Source organism: Oryzias latipes, chromosome 12 (assembly GCF_002234675.1).
Source record: "Oryzias latipes chromosome 12, ASM223467v1".
In the NCBI taxonomy this organism is placed as follows: Eukaryota; Metazoa; Chordata; class Actinopteri; order Beloniformes; family Adrianichthyidae; genus Oryzias; species Oryzias latipes.
In genome coordinates this window covers 14,759,065-14,772,475 of record NC_019870.2, presented here as the reverse complement: position 1 = coordinate 14,772,475, position 13,411 = coordinate 14,759,065, and the positions used below count along the sequence as shown (strand labels likewise).

At 37.0% G+C, this 13,411-nt stretch overlaps 1 protein-coding gene across 2 annotated transcripts; it reads right to left on the bottom strand.

The window, feature by feature from the left end:
* Positions 1-4,589: 4,589 nt before the first annotated feature.
* LOC101175176 (sodium/glucose cotransporter 1-like) lies at positions 4,590-13,068 on the bottom strand. 2 transcript variants are annotated; one of them, XM_004074818.3, is made up of 15 exons: positions 12,584-13,068; positions 12,128-12,199; positions 11,751-11,855; positions 11,553-11,612; positions 11,372-11,476; positions 11,186-11,291; positions 10,348-10,428; positions 10,067-10,275; positions 8,325-8,460; positions 6,937-7,044; positions 6,689-6,839; positions 6,432-6,600; positions 5,768-5,983; positions 5,294-5,396; positions 4,590-5,194 (listed from the first exon to the last, which is right to left on the bottom strand). In XM_004074818.3, the coding sequence occupies exons 1-15, from the start codon at positions 12,725-12,727 to the stop codon at positions 4,980-4,982; spliced, it is 1,980 nt and encodes a 659-aa protein (XP_004074866.1). In that variant the 5' UTR covers positions 12,728-13,068; the 3' UTR covers positions 4,590-4,979. The 2 variants fall into 2 exon arrangements, with proteins under 2 accessions (XP_004074866.1, XP_020563379.1); XM_020707720.1 differs by lacking the exon at positions 11,372-11,476 and having other exon boundaries at positions 12,584-13,065.
* Positions 13,069-13,411: the final 343 nt, after the last annotated feature.

The window sequence follows — 13,411 nt, the reverse complement described above, 5'->3', positions numbered from 1 at the left end:
GCGCAAAAGAGCCGCATACGGCTCCTGAGCCGCGGGTTGCCGACCCCCGACCTAAACTGATCGTTGATTCTAACTCTAATTGTTGTTCGCTCCAAAATGAGTCAGCATCATTTTATTGTGTAAGTCATCACATGCACAATAGTATGTTCAATTGTCAAAGTTATTCAACAACATAATACCATGAATATGATATATGAATCCCTTGGAACATTTGATAAATTAATTACAGCGATTGACAGTCAGGTGAAACTAGAACTTGACTAACATAGGCCAGCGAGGCCCGCCTTCATTTTGATTTGATCCTGAAAATGAGAGAGGTCTCGAAGCGCCTCACCTACCACTATATGTTATTGTATGGGGCAATGTGAATTTCCATCGTGGCCCGCTCATTGGGGCCTGGTTCACTACTCATCCAAGGATGGTCTTAGTGTTCCTACCACCTTACTCTCCTTTCTTCAGTCCTATTGAGGAGTTTTTCTCCACTTGGAGGTGGTGAGTGTATGAGCATCAGGCTCAAGATCAGCGGGCCCTGCTCCATGCAATGGATGCTGCGTGTGAGGATAGTACAGGAGATCAGTGTAGGGATGGTTGCGACATGCACGCCGTTTCTTCCCTCGTTGCATTGCAAGGTAGAATAAATGCTGTGATGTGGACGAGAATCTGTGGCCAGACAGACAGCAGCGTGTGGATGGCCAGCAGGATGAGTACGATGGCCAGCAGAGGGAGGGTGAGGACAGCGACCAGTGAACTGTTAGTTGTGAAACTCAAGCATTATTTACAGCACTGCAGAATGCATATCATTTTCATTGTTTTGTTTTTTGTGTTGATATTATAAAGTATATTATGCTGTAACAATCAGTTTAGATCAACAAGATCTATTCACTTGGAAATTGTGCTAAATGTAGGCTACCTGTACTTACAGTTTTTCTCCAGTGGTTTGGCTCATTTCTTGAAACAGAAATTACATTCTCAAAACAACATGGACAAACTTCCAAACCACTCTGCAATTGTTCACAACAGAATGGAATTTCTCATTGGTTTCATCAAATTGCAAATGTCTTAGTACATGTCTCAATGTCTCAGTACATCTTTCAAATGATTAAGTATAAGTAACCTTCATTTATCACAATTTCCAAGTGAATAGATCTTGTTGATCTAAACTGATTGTTGATTCTCAGTCTAATGGTTGTTCGCTCCAAAATGAGTCAACATCATTTCATTGTGTAAGTCATCACATGCACAATAGTCTGTCCAATTGTCAAAATTAGTCAAGAACATAATACCATGAATACGAAATTTGAATCCCTTGGAAAATTTAATAAATGTATTATTATTTTGATTTGATCCCTGAAAATGAGAGAGGTCTCGTAGCGCCTCACCTACCACTATATGTTAAATGGGACAATGTGAATTTCCACCGTGGCCCGCTCATCATGGCCTGGTTCACTACTCATCCAAGGATGGTCATAGTGTTCATTACCACCTTACTCTCCTTTTCTCAATCCTATTGAGGAGTTTTTCTCCGCTTGGAGGTGGTGAGTGTGTGAGCATGAGGCACAACATCAGAGGTCCCTGCTCCATGCACTGGATGCTGCGTGTGAGGATGTTAAAGGAGATCAGTGTAGGGGATGGTTGCCACATGCACGCTGTTTTTTCCCTCGTTGCATCACAAGGGAGAAAATATGCTGTGATATGGACAAGAATCTGTGGCCAGACAGACAGCAGAGTGTGGACGGCCAGCAGGGTAAGGACGATGGCCAGGAGAGGGAGGGTGAGGACAGCGACCAGTGAAGAACTTTTAGTTGTGAAACTCAAGCATTTTTTACAGCACTGCAGGCTGCATATCATTTTCATTGTTTTTTTGTTTGTGTTTAAATTATAAAGTATGTTATGCTGTAAACATTTTCTTTTTATTCTGATGTATGAAAGTTACTTTATGTGTGTGAATGATAATGGTTAGACTTTCCTTGGCAGTATGAGTGCAATGTGTGCTGTTACTGTAAATCTTAGAGGCTACTCTTACCCTAAAATCCTTTTTCTTTTTTTCAGTTTTTCAAAATTGTATTCTGTTAGCCATACAAAAAAAGTACAGTGACCAATGTCAATAAACGTCTGAGCTAAGACTGAGAGGTGGACATGAAGGATATTTCAATAGTCCTCTGCTATAGTGACAAAACATCTAATCATTTTGACTTGCAGTGCCTACACAATGCTAAAGGGACACAGTGTTTTGGGGGCACTGACTGTTTAAATGAGAAGGAAATTTAGTTTTGACACATGAGTGAATTGTTTTGGGAGAGATATGAACTTTTGCAGGTGAACCATGGTGTTGTGCCGAACCATCCACATTATTTTGGCAAAAGCACCAAGAGTGTTGAGAACGTCCGGTCTGCTTCAAGAAATGAGCCAAAACAATTGAGAAGGACCTTTGCCATTTCCGTGGCACCGACTCTTTACATGGGAAAGGAATTTAGTTTGGAAGCATGAGTGAACAGTTTTGAGAGATATATTAGATTTTGCAAGTGAGCTACAGTGTTGTGCTGAACTGTAAGACTGTTTTGCCAAGTGATTTTAGAATTTTCACAATGTAATTTCTGTTTCAAGAAATGAGCCAAACGAATGGAGAAAAACTGTAATAGGATTATTTTATATAAGTAGCTAATAAAATAGACTTAACCTTACCTTCAACCCGTACACTGAACAGTAAATGTCCTTCATAGATAAGCGTGTTTCTTTGTTAATTATTGGCTATAGTTAGATGAGAGCCAAGAAAGATGGGTAAATGAGAATCTGCTACCACTTACAGTAAAATGGATCTGGTTTTCTAAACATGAATACAATATTCTGAATAAGAGAACTTCAAATAAAACAAATCTTAAATTGTCATATTGAAAACGTTGAAAAGAAAATGTCCATTGCGGGGGAAAAACCAACATTTTTAAATTTTCAATGGATTTTTAGTAAGGAACAGATGGAAATAATTACAGAACCATTTTTCGTTTTTTAGTTTTTTATTTTAAATTTACTTTTCTAGGTGACCATCACACTGAGCAAATTGGTAAAATGTGCAATACTTTATCAACCACTAGGAGTCCCTAGAGGACAGCCCAGGACAGGTTATTGATTGAGTTTCCATATGACACTAGTCCCAAACAACAGAGGGGGAGACACAGCCTAGGTCATCCCGTTCATTCTATGTTTAATTTAATAATTTGGATAGTAAATTAGGATCAACAGTTTACAAACTACATGTACAAAAAAAAATAATGACAATTAAATATTGCAATACCTTGATTACAGATCTAATATTTTAGACATCAATAAAACGTATTCACACACATTAGCAAGGCTTAAATTACAAATAATATATGTACACAAAACAGTGATAGATAGATAGATAGATAGATAGATAGATAGATAGATAGATAGATAGATAGATAGATAGATAGATAGATAGATAGATAGATAGATAGATAGATAGATAGATAGATAGATAGATAGATAGATAGATAGATAGATAGATAGATAGATAGATAGATAGATAGATAGATAGATAGATAGATAGATAGATAGATAGATAGATAGATAGATAGATAGATAGATAGATAGATAGATAGATAGATAGATAGATAGATAGATAGACGACTCCGTCTGAACGGTGCTGGTTTTGAGCCAGAATGACCATAACAACCACGATGCTGTCTTCCAAAAATGGATGTGGTCCTACATCAGTGTGTGATTAGCATGAGGAGGAGGAGGAGGAGGAGGAGGAGGAGGAACAGAGCTGCTCCACACACCACTGGGGCTCCTGTTTCTTCAACACCTAAATTGTATAAATTATAAGTTGCTACTGTACTTCTCTATTATGAGCGAACAGTCACTTAATAATAATAGTAATAGTACATGGAGATCATCTCGCTCTATGCCGTAGCTTAATTTGTTTAAAACTGAACTAGCTATTTCTTCTTCTATTGTTTCAAGTGATTTAGATCGTTTTAGCGCTTGTAAAAATGATTTATTCCGATGGAGAGTGTGACGTATATATAAACGTTTAATATAATCGGATAAAGTTTTTCAGTTCTAATCCGATCTTTGATCCGATTAAAGAAATTTTGCACATAAAACTGCAGCTGTTGTTGATATTTAAAAGAGCGATTTTATAAAATGGATAATAGTTTATGCTTCAATAGCATATATGTTTAGACAACTAATTTGGTAAAAGTGTAAACATATGTTATGGCTTCAGCTACTGATTCTGAAAGTGCTGTAATTTCCTAAATATATTTTAACCAAAAGATGTCCTTGAAAACACGCTGTCTGAATAGCCTCTGAGTTCTCTTTTTGTCTCATTAACCGACACAATACAGTGTAAAAAAAGATCTTAAAAAATATTCCATTTAACTTCCTTAAATCTGTAGACAAATTGGTTCCATAAAGGGACATTGAGTTTCAAACTTTAGCCCAGTAACAATAATAGCAGTTGTTCCATCATGAAGAAAGGTGAACATATTTTGATAGTTTAAAGTATTTTCCTTCAAGTTAAAAGCCTCAGAGAGACCAGCCTTAAAACAGACAGGGAAAATGGAATCTAGATGACAAAACTTCAAAACTTTATTAAAGAAACAGCAAGATATGAACAAAAATTTAAACATTTTAGTAGTATAACAAAGTTAAACATGACCAGTACAGATTTGCACATTAACATTTTCCTTAGTGTTTTTTGTGGATTTTATGTCAGACAAACAGTCCATGGCTATTACTCCTAGTGTTTTTTTTATTTTAATTCTGTGAGCCTAACATGATAAAGTGTTTAGAGGGTTTCTTCCCTCAAGTAAAATGCAAGACCAGAATAGTATAGCATGTAATATCTACGTATATAAAATTTGAATAATAGAAAAAAAATGTTTCTGTCAATATTATAATATGTTAACATGTTAATCTTCATAATCAGATTACTTGGAAAGACAGTTAAAGCTTCTCTAAGCATAAAAACCATGGCAAAACATAGCCACAGATAAAAGTATGATTGCATTGGTGTTCACCACCTTCCTCCACAAAGGTGCTTCTGTGGTGTCTGTGAGCTGCTTCTTCAGCTCTGCCTCTTCTTCAGGACTTAATTTCGGAGCTTCACTCTCCTCCAGCCCACAGAAACACAGCAGCGCTTTCTTACAGAAGCCTTGTTCTTTTTTAGGTTCTGTCATGCAGAAAAAAGAAAAACAGCAAAAAAAACAAAAAAAAGTAGTTTATATTTGATTAAAAAAAGCATCATTATTGTCCACTAGTCGCTGATTACCTTTTTCATTTATGCTGTTGTCCTCCCTACCAACCCAGTCATCTTTTTCCAGGTCTACCCTCTCTTCAGTGCTGTTCCTAAGGCTCCAACAAAGTCGATGCAGCTGAGTAAACAATACAATCATCAGGACTAAAGGGTTTGTATCAGGGCATTGATCCCTCCCTCAAATGTAATAAAACTAAATCCACACTAGGACCTGTATGGCAAACCAAAATTGATATTATAAACCTAATAAACAGTTTTAACCTTAAGTGCAATAACAGTCACGAATGATGGACTCCTCTTGACTAAAAATGATCACATTTCAATCTTATATACAAAGATTAAAATATAAAAAGAAAACACCAATAACATTGACCAAAGTTGGTTGAAAGTTTGCTTGTGTTTAAAGTAATGAAAAACAGAACAAGTTCCAGTAAAATTAAATTGAGAAGCTAATGATTTATTCAAGTTTGTCTTGGGGAGAACACTTACATGTTTGTCTTCAATGGGTTTGGTCATTAGGGATATACCAATGATGATGATACACGACAACACAAACAGGATGATGCCGAAGTAAAGGTAGTGCACGCCGCAAATAATTGTTGGACAATCACTGGGGTTAGCACAGCTACCCGTTCCATACACAAACTCAGTGATCATCCTGGACAGGCCTATTGGCAGACCAATCATGAGTCCATAGAAGGCACCCTATGATTGAGAACAAAATACAGTTAGAACTAGCTAAGCAACACTGATGACCCAACCCTTGTAACAGTCATTTCTGTGATGAAGATGTTAAGCCTATCCTTCTAAACTGGGACCTATTTTGTGTATGTGACTTATTTGTATGCCAAAAGATTTCAAAATACACGAAAAAGTGCTTTAAATGTAGTTATAAAATTTTTGATGCAACTCAAAAAGTAGAGTTTTCTGTGAAGCTGATATCCCTATGGTAGTCAAAGTTGTTACCACTGAATTTTAATGGATTATTAATGGATTATTTTGGAAGACCATTGGTATAATGGCCATACATTTCCTTTTTCTCATTATGCTCAATCTAAAATATTATTAGAAAAATTGTAGACTATCAATTCTAAGTGATTATCCTCAAGCTATTATTTTCATAGGAGTAAAATAGAACATAGAGTAAACTTACAGGCTCATTGACACGTTTACAGAAGATGGCGAGGATGAAGACGGCTGCAATTGGTGGAGCAAGGTAGCTGGTAATGGACTGAGCATAGTCAAAGAGCTGACCACTCTGAGCTGTCTGAACTACAGGGATCCACGCGATGCTCACACCAATCAAACCCAAGGTAAACAATCTGTAAACAATTAAAACATGAAACTTAAAATTTGTAGTCCAACCAGTTGAGAATCTTTGTTAAGGAAATAATAAGAAATGTGTTTTGCCTGCCAGCAATCATGAGCTCCCGTTCTTTGGCTCTGGGGCGGATCTTGGTGTACATATCCATTGTGAAGAGAGTGCTAGCACTGTTGAAGATGGAGGTAAGGGAGCTCATCAGAGACGCCAGCATCACAGAAAGCATGAGACCCCGCAAACCTAGGAGAGAAAACAATACATTTAGAGCATTACAAATCGAATTCAATACACTTAAGAGATTTAGTAAAGTCACAGGAGTAAAGTCACAGAAATTTACCATTGGGCATGAGATCCACCACTAATTTGGGATAGGCGATGTTGCTGCATCCCACACTAGAGCCGCAGTATGATTGACATTCTTCTGGGTCCACACACGCCACCACATCTGAATATCGGAAAAAAAAACATTTGGATAAAACTCATTTCATTTAAAGACCCACTCCAATTAAAACAGTTTTTGGGGCATTTTAACATGTTTTTGTGTACTTTTTCTCATGATGGAGGACATCTATAAAAAAATCATTATTTTCATTGTGCATGAATGATATTTTTTTAATAACAATAGAGCTGAAATATATTATGTTTACTAATGTTAACAATATTTTTTGTGCAGGAAAAAAATTGCTAAATGTAGTTGAACAAGAATTTCAGTTGATTAAAATCTGCTCTGATTATAGTAAGTTATCTCTAAATGACAATAAAAAAAATGTATGACTTTTTTCTGGTAGCAAAAAGATAGGAAATGTTAAATAATGTCTGAAAGGTGCAGAAATTCAGTTTAAAGAAGTACCTTTTTAGGTCTAATAATTGATGATAAATTGTCTGGGAAATCTTACAAAAATTATATAAACGCAAAGTTTCTAGATCTATCGGAAATCTGTTACAAATCAGCGATGTATTAAACAAAAATACTTTATATCTTATTTATTGTTCACTAGTTGTCCCGTATCTTTCATATTCTGCAGAGATTTGGGGAAGTGCAGGAAAAGCTATTATTGAATCCTTGTTAAAATTACAGAAAAAAACTATTAGATGAGTTATTATAGCAGGACGCTGTGAACCAACAAATTCTTCATTTAGTTGAACTAAAAGTTTAAAATTAAAGGACATTGTTTAGTAAAGTATTAGAAATTATTTACAGAATTAAATATATTTTAGTTCTAAAAAATATACAGAGAGGAGTTAGTTAGTATAATTTAAAAGGTTTTTATCCCTTTGAACAGGTTACAGTTCAAACTAATGCAAAGGTGAGATGTGTTGCAGTTCTTGGTCTGAAATAATGGAATGAATTGAGCTACCACGGCAAGCTAGCTAGTTTTTCTTGTCCAAGCTTGTGTCTGGCTCCAAACTGTACAGCTGGGTGCCTCCAATATTACTTGTCATTTTTTGGGGGTGTGAGGGGCTGTAAGATAGTGGGGAAGCATGTAAACAGATGGATGCCAGGACGTAGAGACAGGTTCACTCCGCACCAAAGGAACTACTGTCACTCTGCAGAAACGACGTCTTAGGAAACAACGCAGATTTTTTTTATTTTGACTAAAACCAGCACAATCATAGTTAAAGACCACTGGGCATGGTTTCGCAATGTATAAAAAGATGATCAGAGTGGGTTTTAAGGAATGCTATTTCAAGATTCTGTTGTTCAAATTTCACTACCATACGCACCGGGATAGAGAATCCTGCTGATCATCCCAGGAAAAACCATGAGAAACATCGGCAGCAGTTTCAAGTAGCCACACAAGACACAACCACCTTTTACATGAGAGAGATTCTTGGCAGAGAGGCAACGCTGAACAATCACCTGTCGATAAAGATTTAAGGAAATGTCATTAGCATTTAATGTTTTGTTTTTTTAGCAATACACTTACTGTGCATATGCAGCTATTCTAAAGTGTTGCGCAAAAGTTTAAACTTTGACTGGTTGAGTCTGCATTTATGTCTTTAGATTACCTATAGTACACAGTATAAGCTTTTACTGTCACAGAGATCAATCAATCAATCAAACTTTATTTATAAAGCACTTTTCATATAAAAATATAACACAAAGTGCTTTACATTAAAACACAACAAAATATAAAAACAAGTATTGACGAATTAAAAATAAAATAAAAATTAATAAATAAATAAATAGGGCCCCCTCCCCGTACCCAGCCCCCCACTCCTTTCACACCTCCCACCCCTTAAGTGATGGCAAGGACAATGAGAAATAGGCTGAGCACAAAAACAGGATGCTGGAAACGCTAATAATTGGAACCTCCCCCTCTGTGAACAGCCGCATAGACAGCCAAATGCAGCATCACAGGCGGGGACCGCTCCACCACAGCTAAGCGGTGATGCAGGTCCACATCCAGAGCTGCAGTGGCTGAACAGCAGCCGACCCAGAGGGAGAGGATCCAGCTGAGGAAGCACCGGAAATAAAATTGAATAAAAATGAGAATAAACAAGTAAACATATTGATAAAAACAATAAAACATTAAAATAAAGTTAATTAAAATAATGCGTTAAAAATCAGGTTCAAGTTCATAAAACAAGATAAAATGGATAGATAAATAAATAAAATAAAAATAAAAAGTACATATAAATAAATAACTGAATAAATAAATAAATAAAAGTAGTAAAAAATTAGCTAAAAGCCAGGTTAAAAAGATAGGTCTTAAGCCTTTTCTTAAAAGCATCAATGCTCTCTGCGGCTCTCAGGTCCTCTGACAGACTGTTCCACAAACGGGGGCCATAGTGCTGAAATGCAGCCTCTCCATAGGTTTTAGTTTTTACAGTTGGAATGGTCAACAGACCAGTGCCAGAGGATCTCAGGCTCCGCGAGGGTTCATATCTTAAAGATCTGATAAATAAGAAGGCGCAAGACCGTTAAGACATTTAAAAACGGTTAAAAGTATCTTAAAATCAATCCTGAAGCATATGGGAAGCCAATGCAGGGATTTTAAAATTGGGGTGATGTGAGCTCGCCTCCTGGTCTTTGTAAGAACTCGTGCAGCAGAGTTCTGGAGAAGCTGAAGGTTCCTAATGTTGGTTTTTGGAAGACCAGCAAGCAGGGCGTTACAATAATCAACTTTACTCATGATAAAAGCATGCATTAGCATCTCCATATTCGCAAGAGAGAGCAGTGGGCGGACTCTAGCCAGATTTTTGAGATAATAAAAACCAGTTTTAACCACCTGTTTTATATGGGGGATAAAAGTTAGCTTAGAGTCAAAAATAACACCCAGGTTTCTGACTGTTTCTGAATGACTTAATGAAAGTTGCTGCAGCTTCAGAAACTGTTTCTCCCTCTTGGCTTCAGGACGAATAACTAAAATTTCAGTTTTTTCCTGGTTGAGCTGCAGAAAATTATTTGCCATCCATAATTGCAAAGCATCCTCACAATTTGAACAGTTATTTACTTTACTAACCTGGTCATTGCAAAAATACCAAATGGCCTGAATAGTGAGTCCAAAGACCATGCCTGGCCACGGCAGGTCTCCAGTCACTGGATCCCTAAAAAGGTGGAAGGAGTCTGGTCGTGGCTCAAAACACTCAGCGCTAAAATTCCCTTTGATTGTTGGGACCGCCTGCATGTAGAGCTCTTCAAACCTTGCGTAACCTCCCACCTCATTGAAAGCTGTGGATTTGTGATGGTTAGAAGATCTTAGACTTTAATGGATTAACAATAGAAAATAATTTTTTATCTTACCAAAGCCCATAAGAATGAAAGACCCTATTAGCATGATGAAGGTTTGTAAGGTGTCTGTGTATATCACTGCAGCAAGTCCACCTGAGACACAAAAAGAAGGACATTAATGATTTCCCTTCAAAATTCAATCAGTCCCTTACCAATAAAAAATCTAAAAATAGGCTTGACTGCCTTTTTGGTGTAATTTTAATTGAGTGTGCACTATTTCTGAGCATCCAGATGGAACTGAAAGTGTGTTTGTGTTTACAACTGTAGAATGGATACAGCTAGAGAAGACTTTACCCCTAGTTTTAGTGTCATAAGATAAGACTTTTTCCTATGTTTTAGTTTATAAAGTTACATTCACACTGCCCTTGGCAACTCACATCTAAGCAGCCACTTCCACTGAAAAGTCTATGTAAAGGTGGGTTTTGGCCATTGAACACATCAAGTGGAACTTTGACAACTCAGGAAGTCGGTTTTGTGACGTATCAATGGCGTCCTTTTCAATTCATGGGAGTGCAGACTCTTTGAAAATTAACGATCATTTGAAAAGCACGGAGGAGAATTACATGACACCAGGTTTTTCATATATTGGAATAAAGCTGTGAAAGAAAAAGCCAGGAGCCAAATTTTTGAAATATGTTCTGCTTTGACATTTCATGCCAACCCTTTTCCAACTGTATGTGGCGAACTTGCACTAGTAAAAGGTAACAAATGAAGAAGAAGCCCCTCCCTGCTTAACAAGTGTGAACACTGTGGGCTAAACGCGCATTCTTGAACGCGTGTCACATGCCCGGTGTGTCCGTAGCTTAAGAAAATTCAATGTAGGCAAAAAAGATTGCATTTTTATGCAGACCTGTGACAGTGTACACTGCAGTGATCAGTAGAAGCGCAATAACTGCAACGTAGATGTTCAGCCCAAGAGCCTGGTTGATGAAAATGGCTCCAGAAAACATGTCTGTCTGCATGGAAAAAAAAGAAGCATTACATTACCAGCAGCAACCAAAGCTGTAACAGAATTATGAGCATCAGAGTCACATACTGAGATCTTAGTGAAGATGTAGAGGATCAGGGAGAGCACTGACAGATAGATTCGAATGCGGGATCCTCCAAACCTTTTCTTCAGGTACTCAGGCATAGTAACCACCTAGACAAAAAAGGCAATATTTTCCTTTTATTTTTAAACTATTCATGGAAAAGATAGTAAACGTAGATTACTTTACCCCAGCTTTGATGTAAATTGGCACAAAGATCCATCCCAGTAACACAATAACAATAAGAACCTGAAACACATGTTAACAAAAACAAATTGTATTTCTTTTTGTTAAATTCTTTTAAAAATCATCAGTCTAAGATTACCTATGAAAATAATAATATAAATTACATCTCACACATTACTTAGTAATGGTATTTGTACTCACATTCCATTCAAATCCACCAGTGGCTATTCCTGCAGCTGCACCCGAACCTGCAAGCCCTACAAAGTGGCCACTGCCTATGTTGCTAGCGAAGAGTGATGCTCCAATCTGTGGAGTTCACAATGGAGTTTGTTACACCTTCAGTGTTCAGTGATTTTCTTGCACAGTTTTAGACTGTTCATGACTGTTCATGTTTTGTGCTAACAGTAGAAGGAAAATTAAAACCAAGATGCCTGACAGCCGAATGAATTCAAATAAAAAGTTGCTGTTGTGCACTGCATCACATGGTGCACAAAAGTGCAGAGCAATCATATATGTGGTTTATACAATGTTACATGGACTGAAGGACAGTTGTGCAATCCTGAAAGAATGATACCCACCGGCCACCACACCATACTCCTTCCTGCGAGGAAAAAGCCACCCACGGTGGAGCGATTGGTGCGTACCATCGCCTGCAACAGGACAGACCACCAAAAATCAGTGGATATCTAAGTAAGATGATTTGTATTGTGACGCATTATAGCTAGTGCAACAATCCTTAGAATCATCATGCATGCAGTTTAAAATATTAGTGTCTTTGATGCCTTTCAATAAAGTTTAACTGGATATCTGAGACTTGCGTTTTAACTTTGTTAATTTGTAAAAAGAGGTTTTTCTTGCACTATATGCATAATGTTAAAAAAGTGGCATTCCTAATGTGTGAAAAAAGTGAACAAAAGATAACAAAAAAGGTATTTTCTACAGTTATCTTTTCATATGCATTGTCTTCTGTCATTCTTTTTATCAAATCCCAGCAAATCCACAAAGAGAAAGTTGATGGAGGACTGAACACTCACCCATATTCCCACAGCCAAGACAACCAGAAAATAGATTACAATAACAGAAATGTCGGCTGGGTTGTTGAGGGCCACCGTGTTCCCATTGCTCGCATTTCTTGTACTTCTTGTGATGAAAGAAAATCCAAAATAATCTCGAGACATCCTGCTGGAAGCGGTCGGACATTGACTAAATTTTCCCCACAACTACTTACCTTTATATCTTGTGGGTGTGTGCCGGCACATGCACGTGTTTGTGTATGGTGATGGTGAGAGGGTCAACATGTGTAACGTGTGTGTCAGTTTTCTGGAGAGGATTTATTGCCTCTAAATTTACCAGTTTATTTGAAAATCAGCTTAATATTTCTATTATACATATTCTATCTTTCTGTTTGTAATCAATTCTAAAAAGTGCTGTTAATTATTAACAAATAAGACAAACAAAATATGAAAATCCTCTGCAGTTGTCTTCTAAATGCATTTATCTGGTCCTCACATCTATAAAAAATAAAAAAAATAAAAAAAGTTTCATTATGTAAGAGACATATGAGCAGACTCATATCTTTGTTGAAGAATTTTGGCCCAATCTTCTGTCAGGTAACATCTGGACTTTGATTGAGTCATTTCAACACCTTGGTTTTTTTTTCTCTTTCAGCTGTGCCGCTGTGTGTTGGCTTGATGCAGGTGTTACATGAACCCACCTCAGTCAAAGTTTAACTAGTTGTAAAGGAGGTAATGGTCCACTAAATGACTGCAGGGTGTCCAGATTTGGTTGCTGTATAGATATACCATCATCTCCGCTGTGGCTAAGTTATATTTGTTGTTTTAATTTTAATCTGATTTTTCACT

Coding starts and splice junctions, on each gene's coding strand:
- LOC101175176 (XM_004074818.3), bottom strand. CDS start 12,727: ATGTCTCGAGATTATTTTGGATTTTCTTTCATCACAAGAAGTACAAGA. Junction 10,429..11,185: donor TGCAGTGTACACTGTCACAG/GTCTGCATAAAA, acceptor TTTGTGTCTCAG/GTGGACTTGCTGCAGTGATA. Junction 7,045..8,324: donor CAGCAGGATTCTCTATCCCG/GTGCGTATGGTA, acceptor TCCGATATTCAG/ATGTGGTGGCGTGTGTGGAC.